Source organism: Tetrao urogallus (assembly GCF_951394365.1).
Source record: "Tetrao urogallus genome assembly, chromosome: 7".
In the NCBI taxonomy this organism is placed as follows: domain Eukaryota; kingdom Metazoa; phylum Chordata; class Aves; order Galliformes; family Phasianidae; genus Tetrao; species Tetrao urogallus.
In genome coordinates, this window is record NC_136820.1 from 29,038,033 (window position 1) to 29,055,947 (window position 17,915).

The window sequence follows — 17,915 nt, forward strand, 5'->3', positions numbered from 1 at the left end:
ATTGCAAATGATTGCATCTGTAAATATGGAGAACAACTCTCACTGCTGAGTGCGTCCAAGAAACAATTCTGGTTTTCTCTATGCTTGATTTATATGTACTAAGGTGTCAGTGAGATTATCATCCTGATTAATATTTTGACAGTTCATAAAATGCTGCAAGAGCATTTCAAAGCTGTATGGACAGTTCTTGGGCCAGGATTCCTCATAAGCTGGTTCCAATAGGACGCTATCCCCTCTTGGCTCTTCCTTGAAGCCTGTTTCTACCCATAACTTAAATCCAAGAAATGTTTTCTCTTTTATATATCCCTGTTTTCCTTGAAGGTCGTTATGCCTTTATAACTGAAAGCAAATTCTAAATCTTTGGATTCTTTTTGCAGCACTTAACAAACATTAACCAGTTAATCTTTGCAACACTCATGAAGTAGTTAACCATTATCCCTGTATTTATAATATGGAGCAACAGAGGAAGCAAAGTTAAATAAACTGTTGGAACTGCACTCAGTAATTGACCCAAGCCATTGTACAACTGTAAAGAGCATCATGATACTTCAGCCATGCTGAAGAAACAAAGTAGAAACGATACGGTGGGAACAAACTATATTACTGAAAACTGATTTTTAGAAAGTGCACAACTCGCCTGTATCATGAATTTTCTGCAGAGATTAGATTCTTACTTTCTTCTTTGTTCCTATCTTTAATAAAATTTGTGAACTGTTTATTATAAGAGCATCTAACTCAGAGAGAGTACCTGTATTTCAGAGTTTGGTGTCATGCTGACAGTTTTGTCTCAAAGAAGATTGGCTACAACTTTCTGAAGGTCTTGCTGGTTTTGATCAGTTTGGGAGGAGGATGAAAATATTACAAAGCAGTGGGGCCAGTACAGGTGTTTGAAATGTGATGGATGGAGTTCCAGTGCCTTCACCGAGTTTTGTTGTGCCTGACAGGAGACTACCTTCTTTGTCAGCTTTAAGTACTCTGAATGACTGTGCTGAATTTCTAGACATTTTGATGATGTAAGAAATCAGAATGAATTAGGCCCAGACTCTACAGTAACTCCAATTTCTAATTCACAAAATTGACTCATCTATCCTGCCAGCCTGTTTTACAGTGCCTCGAGCTCTTATGTATCTTTATATATCAGAAAATATCTTTCCACACATATCAGGAAATGGAACAGGCCTGTGTTACACTAAGTTAAAGCAAGTTTTTTGTTAAACGTAAGTTGCCTGACTGGGTTTATATCTTTGAAGGAGCCATAGGAATTAGGTGCTTAAGATCTACTGACTTTTAATGTTTGGATTTCTAATCCTGTAGGATCTTACTAACTCAATTTACTAAGTTTTAAAAAAACATATTTTCCTGTTGCCATGCAGGTGTTTCATAGAGAGCCTATGCATTTTGAGTGGTTAGTGTTCTAAACAGCAACAAAAAAATAGGTAAACTACAGGAACAGTCTTCTTGAGCCTTTTGTGTCTAGCCAAGGAGATCTGGTCATTGAAATCCTCTGGGATACTTCTAAAGTCGTGGACTTTGTTGTTATATATCAGTGTATAAACAAATCTCAGCTCTCTTGATGGCACACTGCAGACAAACACAATGAGAATTTCTGCAGGAATGTCATCTATGTTGTCAGGGTGTTGGTAGACCATTAGAAGGAGTAGTTTGACACAAATCTCAATGTATTTACATAATTTGAATGCTCCTGTGGACCTGAAGCCATTTGGTCTATGCTGTTTGCATGTGATTTTGAGCATATCAAGATGCAGGTCTTTGTTCTGAGGTTAGCCCTTGTTGTGTTCAGGTGACAGTGCAGGACAGTCATCTCCCAAGGCCTTCCACATTATCTCTAGTGTTTGCTTAAGTTAGCAGTTCACAGAAGATAGATTTACAGATTTACTCTTCTAGCAGACATTACCTGCTAAGATCGAAGCTGTTTGTAAAGCTTCATTTTTCATCATTTTTCTTGATGTATGTGCATAGCATTGTTGCAGCTCTCTAATCACTGACCAGCTGGCTTGTTAATATGTGAATAGTGCTGTGGGCCCCTTGCCATATTTCATGTGAGGTCTTGGCTGGGTGGCCAAGCAGGCAGCCTGCAGCCAGTGTCAAAGCGATTCAAGAGGTATTGGCACAGCAGTGTCCCCATTAATTTCTGCTTGTCACATGCTGTCATGCAAGTTACACCAGAGAGGAAATGACCGTTAAAAAAAAAAAAAAAAGTAGGCTTGTGGCACTTGGTCCCCTCCAGACGTTATCCCTGAGGTTAAACAAGTGGATACAATTAGTTGCTATCCACAGACAGCTGCAGGGAAGGAGAAGCTGAGATGTGGGCCCCACAGCAACGTGTCTTTCCTGTTAGCGAGGAGTGTAGACTGTCAGCATATGCCATATTTTTAACCCTTCCTGGAGTTTGTGCAGATTAAAAAGAGCTGTTACGACCAACGGGGTCACAAAGGTGGCTGTAGTGCTGATTAAGCAGCATTCTCCTCCAAGGAAGGGGTTTTGTATGTTGGTCAATACCTCGTACGTGCAGGTGCAAGCAATGCTGAAAGAGAAGCATCTCATCAGTGATCAATAATCTACTGGCATGGAGTGAGACAGTGATTTCTGTGAACTCCTCTCAGAAGCACAACAAAGAAATTAAAGGGAATCACATTCAGCTTTCTAAATTTTCCGGATGGACTAATCTCTGATTATATCAGGAGAGCTTCTGCAGCAATTGTCACAAGTGATGATACACTTCAGATCCTCCAAAATACAGCTTAGGAATGCAGAAGCAAAGTCTCTGAAAGGGAAATGACTGTGTCCAAAGATGAAGGAAGAAAGTATATACTAAGTATACTTTTTTAAAAAACTGGAAGAATTAAACTCTTCTGAGGGGTGATAGAGAGGGGAATATGCACAGTGCTCAGAAACAGGCTGACTTAGCTGACAGAAAGTCTGCTTCTTGGCTCAGAAGGAGTGGGCTCACAGCATCAGTTGCAAGAAGGCTGTCTTTCTTTGTTGAGAGACATGACGATTAATGTAGCTAGAATTATATGAAAGTTGTTCTCCAAAATTCAGACTGCAGTTCTGCCCAGGCTGTACATCTTGTCCTGGTGTAGCTCTTATATGCTTCATTTTGACTGGTGTCAGTCCCCAAGCATATGCCAGAAGAGTTGTCAGAGTTAATGCACAGAAACTGCAGGTGCTATCGCAAGTTGTTCTTGTTGGGCTTCCCAATTAGGTGGGCCAGTAAAGAGTTTGGGGAATTTCTTGGTTTATTTTAGTTCTCATATCTTTGCCAGCTATTTTCAGAAATAGAAGAACAGAGTAGGTAACAACTGTCGGAGCAGCATGCACTGTGAGATATTACTGTATCTAGTATAGCTTATGAAAAGCTCGTAATAGGGAGACAATGTTAAAAGAGATTAACCAGAAGATATTTGGGGATGTACAAAATTATCATGATATTGCCAAGAGAAATGGGGAAGACTTGTGTTTGTTTACTTATCTAGGCCCAGATCTATACATTCTGTTAGGGGCTGTGTCTTCTATTATTTTTTCTACTGGATGCAAAGAATGGAAAGCTTTGAAAATGTTAATTAAAAATTACATCCAGAACAGGTCTTGGTGGTAGTGTTACATTTGCCAGTTTCTATCAAATTGTTAAAATAAGATTCCCCTCTGTTTTCATTTGATTTGCATGTATTTTCTTTCTAAAATGCCAGTAGCTAAATAGGAAATGTTGTGTTGCATTTGCATGTCTGGTAATTCCACACTGGTAGGAACTTTTGGTACATTGAATCACTGAAAATAAGTAGGACAATAGTTATGTAGGCTGCGAGTTCTCATCAAATGTGAATAACAGCAGCTGATACTGTAATGCTAACTGACTTCCAGGTAATGAACCAGCAAACAAGAAATTTGAAATGAAAAGCCTTATAGCCAAGGTGTCAGGAAGAATGAAAACTTTAAATGAATTATGTAGGTTCTTGGTAGTCTTAAAACATTTCAGATTTTTTGGATTTTTGCCATAAATTGTTGAATTTCTGTATACTGAGCCACTATTTTGCTTCTTATGTCAGAGCAAGTGTGACATGTCCCTTTGCATAAACTCACCAACTGCCCCTTCGGAGTCAGAAGGGAACCAGTGAATTTGTGTCACTGCAGAAGATCCTAATGAGGCATGGTTTCGGTGTGCTCCGGACATTCCCTAAAAAACATTGCTGACCAGCATCAAAGGCTACATAATTAAGACTAAATTAAGACAAGTATGTGCACCCAGTTGAGTTCAGTGAACTGTTCTGAGTAATCTTCTATCTGCGTTCCTTAAGGAGGCCTGGATTATTATTTTAGAGGACTTGAAAATTTTCAATTTTAGCATATCTGTTTTAGCAGTTTCTTAATAGTGCCAGATTTCCATACTGATCTCAGTAGTTGTGAACTAAAAAACAAACTCAGTATATGTACTACTCTGTGCTGGTGAGACCTCACCTGGAGTACTGCGTCCAGATCTGGAGCCCTCAGCACAGGAGAGACATGGGCTTGTTGGAGTTTGTCCAGAGGAAGCCCACAAAAAAGATCCAAGGGATAGAACACCTCTCCTACAGGGACAGGCTGACAGAGCTGGGGCTGTTCAGCCTGGAGAAGAGAGGGCTCTGGAGAGACCTGAGAGCAGCCTTTCAGTATCTAAAGGGGGCTGTAAGAAAGAAGGGGACAGACCCTTTAGCAGGGTCTGTGGTGAGAGAACAAGGGAGAATGGTTTCAAACTAAAGGAGGGGAGATTTTGACTGGATATAAGGGAGAAGTGTTTTTACAGTGAGGGTGGTGAAGCACTGGCACAGGTTGCCCAGAGAGGTGGTGGATGTCCTGTCCCTGGAGGCATTTAAGGCCAGGCTGGACAGAGCTCTGGGCAACCTGATCCAGATATGGGTGTCCCTGTTCATTGCATTTGTGAGAGGGCATGTCAGTGGCATTCTTCATCCTAAAAATTCGGTTATCCAGAATCACTCGTTTTAAATCTGTTTGTTATAGAAGTAGTCTAAAAGATCTTTATCAGAAGGTATTTTAAATGTGTATTAATCCACTCTAAATGTTATTAAGTATCTATATCTATCTATCTATCTATATAAAGTATCTTTGATAGGATTAAAACAATTTTATAATTACAAATAATTATGCAAATATTTATTTTCAGTTCTGTGATTCTGTGATTCTGTGAACTTAATATTTAAAAATATGTATAACCATCATTTCATTGTCAGCAAATTGTTTACCAGCAGAGTAGCAGTGTAAAAATTACCAAAAAATTATTAGACAACTCTTTTAACGAGCTTGGCAGATATTAGTTCTTCTTTGCTATTAATACATGCAATGAATTTGCTGTATTTCTCTTTCTGCACGGTATTTTATTCTGTGAGAAGAAAATGAATATTTTATCGTGTAAAATTGATGACTGAGACTAAGTGAGCAGGTCATTTGGATTTTTTCTCTTTTCTGACAATGAACATATTTAAATTGAATACACTGTGAAGTTCATGCTCTCTAACTGGAGGAAATATCACGGTAATCACTTCTGAGGGTCAATCCTTACCCTGTGAATACTCCATGGAAAGCAATCGGACTTCTCTGAGATAAACTGTTAGCCAGTTTAAGGAAAAATAGAATGTGTTTTTATGTATGTATTAGGATGAATCATGGATGACTCTTGAGAGGCTATATAGGGGTTAGGTAGAGGCAGAGCATAGCCTCCTCCTCTCCCAGGATGGAAAAATGCCCCAAAAGGAGATTGATCAGACTGGCTTTCTCATGAGATAGTAGAGCAGGAAAAGGACACAATGGCAGGGGTCTTTCTTCCTGCTGCCATGTGCCAGCCACTGCACCCAGCTAGCTGCAGAGGGAAGGGCATCCTGCAGCCTCAAGGGCTGTGACAAATTGTTTCACTTGCCACCCCGTTGCATGGAGTTCTAGGCAGGCTGGTGTCATGGCTTCCCGGCCCAGTGTGAGGACGAGATTTAAAAAAGAAAATCACTGCATTTAGCTGGGAGTCGCTAAATTATTACTAATGCTTTTGGGATTCAGTGTAACAACATTAATCATGTCTTCTGCTATTCATGTATCTGTAGTGTGTAATTCCTCAGGAATGCCTTTTTTTTTTTTTTTTTTTGGCATTAATTAATGTTGACTGTTTGTTACAAAGTATAACCATAGAAGTGCTGTAATTATTCTGCTTCAAAAATAGGCCCCAGAGAAAGTGGGAGCTCTTTAAATTTCTATGCTAGCATGTTTGAAAAACATCCTTTAAAATGAAAGCAATTTGATGGCTGGGAGTTCGGAATAATACTGTGGATATGAAGGAGGTCTCATTCTGCTCCTCTTCTGTTCTGCTGTTTGGTAAGAGGCAGAGTGAGCCTCTTCATCAACCTGGCTTCACTGATTCATTACATGTTGCAATCTAAAACTTGTCCTCTTTGTTGCGGTTGTCTCTTATGCAAACACTCCTACAGGGAACATTCAGGACGAGTATCCCAACACCTGCCATCCAAAATAGGCATTCCGCTCTGCTCTGCAAAAATAGAAAGACGAGATACAAATAAGTAGAAATGCTGGGTAGAGGAGGCAGGTTGTTGTGCAGGTGAATGAGATACTCCTCAGAGGAACAAGAGAAACATGAAGAGATCCCAGAGGGTTGTGGTCTTTTACCAAACATTAGCACAGAAATTGCATGGGAAAATAGGCCAGGGGAAAAAACAAAACAAAACAAAAAAACAAACCAGCATTGCTTTAGTTCAAATTTAGGGTCGATCTGTAGCTGATAAGGATCTTTACCATACTGCTTGTATTTGGTGGTATGATTGACTATGTTTATGGGCTTCTATGACTCACTTTGTCTGGTGTTAGGAACTTATGCTGATTGACAAAGGTGAATCTGGATAAAAGCTTTTTGTTCTTTACCTTTAGTCAATAGAGTGGAATTGTAAGCTTTGCATTATGAGTTCTTATGTGTATGTTACATATGGGTGCAGGTGGTCTCTGAAGGTATATTACTCTTGGCACTTCCCTTCAGGTTGCCTATCCCTGTGTACCCTTATACAAAGAGAAAATCTAGCATCTATAGCTTTACCGCTGCGGTGGGTTAGCCTTAGCCAGACACCAAACTCCCACCCAGCCACTCCCTGCCCCCCCCAGCCTCAGTGCAATGGAGTAGAAAAGAAAAGAAGGAAAGCAGGAATGAGAACACTTGTTGGCTGAGATGAAAAGGGGAAATTGCTTATCAATTACTGTCAGGGTTAAAACAGACTTGGTTTGGTCTTAAGTTTAATGCTGATTAAAATAAGTATTTCATTATTAATTTGGGTACTGGGAAAGAAAAAAGCAAATATTAAAACAGCAGTTTAAAATTAACCCCTTCCACTGCCTGTTTCCAGCCTCACATCCCTCATGAGCCCTCTCCTCCCCAAGGGCTTCAGGGGGTAATGTTTGTTGGGCTACTGTCTGCTCCTAACAGTTCCTCCTGCCTCTTCTTCCTCCTTTTCACCTGCTCCAGCATGGGTCCTCTGCAAGGACCACATCTTTGGGAATATCCACCTGCTCCAGCATGGATCCTCCACGGGTTGCTGTGTAGATAGATATCTACTCTGTCATGAAGCACCTCCTCCTTTCCCTCCTCTTCTGTATGCTGCGAACTCTGTGTGAAAATGTTTGTGGAAAAGTTTCCTTGTGATTCCCTATGGTATATGGGGCCTAATAGTATATTATATTTATCTCCTAATGGAGATAAATACTGTGCGAGTTCTGCAGAGAATCTGTCTGGCCTTAGACAACAAGTAAGATATCGTAGGCAAGTGACAGATAATGTTAGCTGGAAATCATGATGGTGGGGAGCTCTTAAAGTATCAGAGTGGTGTTTTCGAAACCAGTAACTTGGAAGGGATATGTAGATCAGAAGCTGCAGGAAGTTTAAGAGCGAGGGCCAAGAAAGGATAGGAAGAAGAGGAGGTGAAGTCTGGAGGAGATCAAGGCTTTTTCCTCTGGCACCTGAGTTAGAGGTAAGCTGTGAATCCCATCTTTGGTAGAGGCAGCAGCAGCAGCTGCTCACGCTAGTCCAAATCTGTCCCTGTCCTCATCAGTACTAGGGGCCAATTATGAGCAGAAATAAGTATATTTTTATGTATTATTGATATGATATGGCACTACTTGAAAATTTTCTCATAATTTGGTCCCAGTATTCAGTAAATATTCATATTTTATTTAATATTCCAGATTTGGGAATGCCATCACCAATACCATCTGTGGTGGAACATATAAAACTTGTGTCATTTCCATAACAACTTTTGCTTCTTACTGTTTCCATTATAAGACTTTTGCAAAATTGTAGCTACATTTTTGCCTCTAAGGAAAGTATTTTGGTTCATTGCATCCCAAAATAGCTCAGTTTTTAGTAGTTACAGATAAATATTTTAGTTCTGTGCATAGACTACTTTGAAAATGCAGCCTGAAAAGGGAAAACTTTTTAAGATCATGATTATCTGAAAGCAATCACAGTGGAATAATATATGTATTTTAAACTCAGGCAACAGCTATTCTAGTCACAGTTTGGTATCTATTTGTAAATATAAAATAACCAAAGCATATCTGATTGAGATTAGAGAATAACTTGGTAGATCTTGCTACTCAAATCTGCTAAGAAATGAATCTTCTCATTTGTCAAATAGAACTGTATCATTTTTCAATTAATTGATGAATTGTGATTTGAACTGCAAATCAAATGTATGGTATGCCAAGGCATAATAGAAAGTATCTCAGGGAAACACAGACATAGAACAAGTTGTGGCAATTGGGATAATGCTAATAAAACTGGATGCACTGGATGAGGGAAATTGTTCTGATCTAGTTAGCTAGAGATGTGTTTTGTGCATACTTACAACCTTTATGCAATTGGCTAGCAAATGTTAGTGGCTTTTGAAGTTAGTAATGCTGTCAAAGAAAACACACAAGAAAACAACCAAGACTTTGTTGCAAGTACTTTCTTGCAAGTACTTTACTAAGAGTATGAAATAATTTCTAAATGTGAGGCCGAAGTTTCTAGACCAAGCTTCTGGACATCAAAATTCATTATGGATTTAAAAAAGAAAAGCTTTCTCTTTTGCTTGCTTTGATAAGAAAAGTCAGTTTGCTACTCTATTTTTTTTTTTAAATAAACAGATACAAACAGATATCAAATTCTGACCACCATTTGGCATTCGGCATTTAAAGCGCATAATAATAAGACTTTGTTGTGTAATTTGGGTTTCAACTCTTTACCTGGCAGGCTGAGAATTCTAAAACAGGGGAATAAGGAATCACAAAGGGCAAATGGTCTTTTTACACTAAAATGGCCTTCTTTGCTGTCCTTCTAAAACAGTCTTGCAAGTTTTCAGCTGAAATCTGTTCATATGTACAATACTGAACAACAAGGCAAACAAAAGAGCATAATTAACTGTCCAAAATGAATAATAGAGTTACTATATGGAGTAAATCTGAATTTCCTTGGAGAAGAAATATAGCACTTTTTCCCCCTGTTTTCCTCCTTCTTTATACATTTTTTGTGTACATTTTCCTGATACACTTCTCTGCTGCACATCTTTTCCTGTGTGTGCGAACAGAGCTTCAGTTAATGCTATTCATCTTTTGAGTCCTGTGGGAGGAGAGAATGAAATACCAGTTTCCTTTTTCGTATACATATAATATATTTGATGCATGTCTGGAAGAAGATTCTGAATTCAGAAACTGAAGACATTGCTTGCAACTTGCAACTAGCAGAGCGGAACTACATTCACTGAGCTTGAGGGAGAAATATGAAACAGAAACAGCATGAGAAAATTCTTGATATATTTGGTAACTGCAGGAATGAGTTTACATTCTTGACAAATGAATAGGATGCAGAAATGTCACAAAAAGGGACTTGCCAGGGTCTACTGACTAATACTGAAGTTCTTTAAATTGGGTTGTTATTTTTTCTGGTATCATGTTTGTCTGGAATAAAATAGTTAGACCCAAATTCAGTGAAAACCTTAAGGACGTGCGTAAGATAACCGTATGGTTAAGTGTTTTTGATGTCTTCTGTAACTCTTCAAGACCCATCCAAAGACTATTGGGATTTGACTGAAGTTAACATAGTGACTAGCTTTGACACATTTCAATTCTGCTGATGTTGCAGTGCGGGTGCAGGGCTGTAGTCGTAGCCCTTCCACATATTTCCAAGTTGCAAAGGGAAATTACAAAAATACAAGAAGATTCACTACACTTTGTATGTTTGTTTTAGAGGAGCAAATCCTATTAAGCTAGTTGTCAAAATGACCAGATCTCTGCTTTTCCTGGGGAAGCAAAGGAAATAAAAGGCATCAGAATCGAGAGCTCAGTTTACCACCATCCTTCAGTGGTCATTATAATTAAATATTGCCACAGATTCCATAGTTCCATGTTAGTATCTTCATCGTTTGAATCTTCAAATCAAAACTGATCTCTGTATCAACAGCCCACTGTTACTACTGTTTGGCAGAAGGAGTTGTAGGCTGTATATAATAATGGGCATGTTTTATCAGAGGTCAGATTAGAGCTTCCAGCCTTAGTATTAATACATTATATAAGATTTTCTGTGGTGATGATTTGGGACATTTCATTTTATATTAAATTACATAGCAGTATCAAAGTTTATCTTAAAAATACATCCAGCTAAAACAATATTATCAAGTTGAATGTTTTGAGCTATTTTAAAATCAATTTTCAGATAGGATTCTTTTTTATAGTATGCTTTCAATGTTTTCTTGTAAAAAATATCAGGTTTTTCCTGTTCCTGTGATGATCATAGGAACAAAAGCAACCAAACTCAGCTTATCCTACCTTTTTCCTATGTTTCATACCATCACCTCTTCAAGATCATTTTGGTTTCTAATAAGAGGATTGGCAGAGAGCCTGCTGCATTGCTTATGGAAAGCACATATGTTACCAGCAAACACAGGGCTGGATTTTCATCAACTCAAGTCAAGTGCACACAAAAAATTAACTTACTCCTTTTGTTTCTTGCTCACTGCAATATCTCCTTGTAGCTATTTGTTTTGCAAATACACTTCTCAAGTTGATGCTATCCCTCTCATTTGGAATCCTGGGGGTTTCTAGTATTTAGTTTTGAGTCTTGGTTCATTCCTTTCACATTACACCGATTAGTATGAAAACATGGGTACAGATGAAATAGTGTCTTCTGCTGTGGAAATGTCATGAAAGATTGCATCACCATAACATAACAGAAAGCCAAATGGGAATTATTACACTGATTTAGTGCTGAAGTTTGATCTAAGCAGTTTCTGCACTTTTCAGTGTATTTTATAGAATGAGTTTTGACAAGTAAACTTTTTTCCCACTGTAACATTAAATTCTGACAAAACAGTCATTTAATTAGCTTTTCTGTTTGAAACAGAGCCTGTGCCTATTGAAGTGAATAACAAGATTTCACTTCACTGGGGCAAGACAAAGCAGACAGCTGGGAAGTGCAAAGTGGTGCGTGGTTCAAAGTTAGAACCCAAAAGCTGCAATATATTTTTCTTACTTGGACAGCATTCATTAAAAGTTGATCTGTGTTTTGCAGACATGCTTTTGTTATTTAAATTTGTTGAACAGTCTTTATGCTTTTAACAATTAACCACAAATAATTCAACTAGAAATGATGCATGAACTTGATAAGTGCACCTATTCAAGTCAACAGGTTCTAGCAATATCCTGTCCATTTTATATTAATAGGTGTTTTTATCTCAAGTCAACACTTACTTAAATTAGTTCTGCAGACTGTGGCTGGGTGTTTGCCTTGTCTTGATAATTGTGTATTGATTTCTTCCTTATACTTAGGATATGATGCTTCAGCTGTTTCGGGGACTGGATTTTCTGCATTCACATCGTGTGGTGCATCGGGACCTGAAACCCCAAAATATCCTTGTAACCAGCAGTGGGCAGATCAAGTTAGCCGACTTTGGCCTTGCACGAATCTACAGTTTTCAGATGGCTCTTACATCAGTGGTAAGTTTCTGGAGGCTTTTAATTTTTCTGTTAATTTGGCACAGTGCTTTAGTCTCTATGGCCTCGATAAGTAAAGTATTTAACTCTGCTTCTAAAACCATCTCTACTGTTGAAGTTATTCGTGTCTGCAAAACAATTGCTTTCCTGCCTAGACTGAATTTGTTGTGGTTACTTTGTAAAAGTAATCAATTACTGATTACTGGTTCTAAATTAAATCATGACTGATCACTGAAGGATAGGTATGTGCTAGTTTTCTGAAACCTCTGCAGTCTGGCTTCTGTTGTGATTTGGGCTTGTTTTGCATGTTAAACCCTTGAAGTGTGGTGAAAATTTCCAAAGTATACCTATTTTGAGATAAAATTCATGCTGATGCTGAAGTAATCTTGCCTGAAAAAAATACACAGATAATTTTGGAAATGCCACACTCATACCTGTGATTTCCCATCTGTGTGAATATGGATTTGGTGTTTGCTCCCATATTTTAGCAAGTGATTCCACATAGCACTGAGTTAGAGGCAGCTGAAGTGGACCCGGCAGCTAAAATCACAGCTATTTCCCAAACTACCTGTTAAAGAGAACTTGCAGTATCTCTAGGTCCCCTGCCATTGTTGCCCCTCTCCAAGGATCTCCCCTGCTTGTCCTTGGCTCAGACAAGAGCTCGGTCCCAGAAGATGTGGCCTTCTCCTGCGTTAATTCTTATAGGAAAGCTCTGCCAGCTCTTTGCTTTTTGACCCTGTTTCCACACTTGCTGTCCTTGCCTCCAAAATCAGCTGTTGTTAGCTTGGCACACCTAAGAGTTTTGAAGAGGAACAGTGCTGTGTACACGTTGGGTGTCATTTGTTTTTGTTGCTTGCTCATGAATAATTTTCTATTTTGTGTTCCAAGTATCACAACTGCCGTGGTAGTATTACCTATGCTAAAGACAGGCAAGGGAGAAAAGGAGAAGAGAATCAGAAAGGTGTCCACTTTGCATTTTGCATTGTACTGTAGAAGTTAACCTGGCTCACACTGATAAAAAGCAATCCACTGTTATTGCTGTAAGAGTCTCACTACCACTCTATGAGGTAACAGTGACATCCTGGGTTCTGATATCAGTAGCATGAAGGCAGGAAGCAGCAGCAAACTAAAACATCATCTTGGTCAATGTACAAAAGTATCCTCTTCACATAAAGCATAAGTAAACTTGTGCTTCAGGATTGCTTTTGGGTTTTTTCTTCCATTGCTTGTAGGTTGTAGCCTAAACCAAAGCTGAAAGAATATCTCAGCTGAGGACAGGGAGGGCTGGTAATATTGTAAGTCAAAACAAAGATCTGAAGAAAAGGAGAGGAAGGTTCTTCCTAAATTGCTGTAATCTTTCATCAGGTAGTCAGAAACAGTAATAGCTTGCGTGTTTGTTTCTATTGATCCATGAAATCCCTTAAACTAAAACTGTGGAGTTATCTATGGCTGCCAGCAGTGTGCTTTTGGAAAGCTGTGCATTACATGAAGAGAAAACATCTACAGAACTGTGCTGGAGTTTGTCCATGGTTGATCATGTAGCCTGCATAGGAAGGAAGGTCAGAAGACCCAGAAATACAACGCTAATGCATCCTAATACATTTACCGTGATAAAACCGTACCAAGATCTGCTTGTATGAGAACACTGCCAGAATTCTTATGTGAAAGGTATACCTGTGCTCAAGTTATCTAATACTTGCCTGCTGGAAGTAGTGGCTCAAAACCCATGTGCTGATATCTTTAGTACTGCTGTGAACAAGAGATCCTTAGGCTGATGGTGTCCATGTGCAAGTAAGTCCTGTGTTAACACAATGCCACTGTCATTGCAGCTATGCTGAAGAGTGTTAAAATAGTTGAATTATTCAGGCGCCAAGGACAAGTAAAGTGTATGGATCTAGGCATGAATTATGGCCTTCACACTGAAATTTACTCTATTAGGATTTTCTGTTTTAAAAATCAAAGCTGTGACCAAAGACAGTGTATTGATAGAATGTTCATGCTGATGGCAGGCCTAAGAGAAAGGATGCTTTCTTAAGCTAAAAAAATAGTGGTTTTTGAAGCACCTTGCAATGTGATAATGTGTGGTTTTAAATGTCGGTCTTCATTGCTCCTTCCAGAATTTGCATTGGTTAGAGACTTACTAAATGTGTATTAGCTGGCCCCATTAGGCCATGAGTTCTCCTTTTCTGAACTTAGCTTTTATTTTTGAGAGGTTGCTTTGGAGTGCTAATCCTTTTCTGCTTTTTTCCTCCACTAACATTCAATTTTTTTAAAAAACCTCTTCTGTTTTTTAAACACAAAGAAAAAGATATTATATATATATATATATATATAAAAGATATATTATTGACTTTATTGTCCCCAAAATAAAGTCTAAATTGCAGACCCTTGCCAGGCAGTGAGTAAACTTTCATTGAATTCCAGATTTGTTTTGATGCGTTTGCAGAAAAAAATACTGCCTTATGAAAAACAGCATATATCTGAACATATGTCAATTAATAAAACTCTGAGCTTGCAAGGATTGATTTTGGATCTTTATTAAAAAGTGATAATGCAGACAGGCAAGGATAAAAAGCACATTGCATGTGCTATCACGGTGACCAACACAAGGGCTCTGCAACATTTCCTTCAAAAGAGAATCTTTCTGCAGGATGAACTGCTACAAGAAGCATCTTTTGAAGTATCAGATGCATCCTCATTCTTTCCTCACAAAGGAACTCTTCAACTGGGACAAAAAGAGCTTGCCATGAAAGTAATCCAGTACAATCCAATCCAGCCCTGGTACTCTGGGTGCTGCAAGTGGTAACTTCAAAGCAGGCTCTCTCTGACAGCCAGTTATTTCTCCAGTGCTGAAGAATCCTTCTGGCAGGTCTGTTGTCTGGGTGTGCTGCAGTCGTTTTAGAGACCTCTTGGTATTTTCTTTGGTGACTGAATGAAAGATTCAGACTAATGTTACGCATCCTTGGGGGGGCAGGGTGGAGATCAGTGCTACCAGCTGTGGTCAGGCTGAGTGCTGATACAGGTCTGAAATAACAGCATGAGAGAGAGAACGAGGTTGGGGCGGGGAGTCTCAGATGGAGGATAATAGAGCACGCTTTCAGTTTCATCCTAAGTTAGCCTCTTTTTGAGTGTTTGGTCTTGGCCCTTGGGGAAATTTTGAATAGGCTTTGTGATAGCAGAGAAGCTCCATAGGAGAGAAGAGGTGAATTGATGTGACTTTGTAATTTTAGAGTCTGATGGTAAAAGCTAATGAACTATCTACATTTTTCTGTGGCTCAGAAAAATGGGCTCTCGGTTTTAACTTTCTCTCAACAAAGGAGCAGGTGGCCGTCTTGAAAATTTGAAGTTGCGTTGTGAAAAAGAAGTAAGCCATTCATCTGTCCTTTCCTGACTTCTAGCTCCCTTAAAGAAAATAAATGAAGCTGAATCACGGCGCAGCAGAGCGCTGAGATAAGCGCACACAGTTGTGATCATAGCATGTAGGTGGAGCTGGGGATGTCCAGCTTTTAAATCATGACCTGCCTTAAAGAACCTGAGTGAAACTGGCAAGATGTTACTAACACACAATGCTTTCTTTGAAAACATGTGTGCTTTACCTTAGATGGCAGCACTACTGATGTTTTTTTTCCCATGAAATGCAAACAAAATTGTTTTATGTCTTCCCTTTAAAAAAAAGTTTGCTTTTAGATTTACTGAACATCAGAAAGGACAATGTATCGCTTTCTCTTCTGATGCCCTAAGTTGTTTAATGCTGGGCTCTGCTAGATTGACAAAAAAAAACAAAAATCCCATAGTTATTGTCAGTGAATAATTTTAGATTACGCTAGCATTTTATTTGAGTGTTTTTTCTTGAGGATAAAAACTTTCCATCCGTTTCCTGGCAGTCACTTCAGCACAAATGGTTTACATGTCACATCATGCAGGAACTTGGGTTTCGTTTTGTTGGTATAGTAGCAAGGGAGCATAAAATAAGTTTCGCTAACTGGGCTTATTTTGTAAAATAATATATCAATTAGTTACAGCAACAAAAGGAACAACAAAAAAGATGGAAAAAAGTTCTTCCAAAAGAAAAGAGCACTTTCCTGTTTTCTGCCCAGTGCTGCACTGTAAGATACTAATAAATGCCACTTGTTAGTAAATAAATACTGTGAATGTAGGCCCTTGTTTGAGCTAATATGATAGTTAAGAGCTTGGAAACAACACAGAGAAATTTCTTCTGCTTTGATTCATTCTTTCTATCTTTTCCTTTCTTTATTCAGCCACCTTTCAATGACACTATGCTTCCCAAAATCCAAATATTTATGTGTATGTAATAAATCCTGCAGAGTCCGTTCCTATGCCAGATATGTTCCAGGAAAGCCAGAGTCTGCTTCATTGCAACTTTAGCCTGAGAGGCGTAGGGTAACCCTGAGTGAGCCTGATTCAGCAGTCTCCTTATAGCTCACAGTTAACATCAAACACAAGGGTGGGCCTACAGAAATTAATCAAGAACCTGCCTCTGGTGGATCAGAGGCACAGTCTGGGCCGTGTGAAGAGGTGCCCCAGTGGAATTAGTAAAGCAACGCTGGATTTTGTGTCATATGGATTTGATAAGAACATAAGTCTTGCTTCTCGGACAGGTGGAGGTGATGTCGTTTTGGTATGCACTGAGTCTTCACTGATATGAGGAAGCACAACACCTTAGGTCTGAGCCCTTCTTTAGCTCTTCCTTCACGGTACATTTCTCCAGTCCATCCAAGTGTCCCTGAAAAGGAAAATGAGTCACAGCCAGCCAGTCAAAGGATCAAAATATGTGTTGTTGAGCTTTTGAGTGCTGCTGCTGAAAGGTTGTGGTTATGTAGGAATGCATTGTGATTAAATTGGTTGCCTTATTTAAGGAAAATCTCTCTTCCCTACTAATATAGACTTATGCATAAAAGGTCCATGTATCTTGCTTTATGAAGCAAACAACCAGATAGCATCCTCTCATATAGGAAAAACTATTTCCATCATGTAAAATGGGTCATTATCTCTAGAGCCATCTTAAGAACAAAAATAATTAGCAGCGCATTGACAGGAAACTCTGTAGCTTACTAAAATCATTTCAATGTATATTCAAGTTGATTTTACTCCAATCAGATGTTCACAAAGAGAGCTGAGATTTACGTGAAAATATCTATGAACAAACAGATTGCTTAATAAAACATCAAAGGCAGAAATACACGTAGACAAACTCAGAAAATTAAAATAGAAGTTGCTTTTGTTCATTGTTATGATAGTGACATAGAATCATTCTGAAAACTGACCATTAATTCTTGTTGTCCATCACAAGATATTTGAAAGCTTGTAGACTTGTCTAGAAGAGTGCTCACAGAGAGACAAAGTAAGAATTTTATTCTTAGAAATGCATCCTGGAGATGATATTCTAAGGGTGCCATTTCGCAGCCAGCATAAGTAGACACAACATTTGGCTCCTGCAGAAAGGATGGTCCTGCTTTCAGGCACACACTGCTGGCATTGTCATGTGTGTTCATGACAGTGGTCGTGAACTTACAGTTCGCTTGAAAATGAGCCCCACAAAAAGGAGTTCCTGATCTTCGGTTGCATTAGACAGAACGAATCAGTGCACGGCCATGTGAGTGAAAGCGCTGACTGACAGAGGAGGGTGAGCAGAAGGATGGGGTCATCCTTTCCATAGAGATCCCAGCCTTAGGTTTGTTGGAATCGGTTATGAAACCACAGCCAAAGTTCTTCAGCTGAGGACTCAGAAAAACTGAAACGCGGAAATATTTTTCAAAACCTCACAGTTCACACCGACTTACCCTGTCTTGAGGATGTTAGATGAACAACCAGTTACTGGTTCATTTAAGGCTGTTACTGTATCTGGCATTAAGAAAACTTGTATCTGT

General features: G+C 39.0%; 1 protein-coding gene across 1 annotated transcript in view; it reads left to right on the forward strand.

Moving 5' to 3' along the window:
• CDK6 (cyclin dependent kinase 6) overlaps window positions 1–17,915 on the forward strand; it is a gene marked incomplete at both ends in the record, with an annotated part of 119,630 nt that overhangs the window by 39,876 nt on the left and 61,839 nt on the right. The window contains one exon of the mRNA XM_079538133.1: window positions 11,863–12,030. Within this exon, the coding sequence (XP_079394259.1) occupies window positions 11,863–12,030 (168 nt within the window). The remainder of the gene's footprint in view (window positions 1–11,862; window positions 12,031–17,915) is intronic.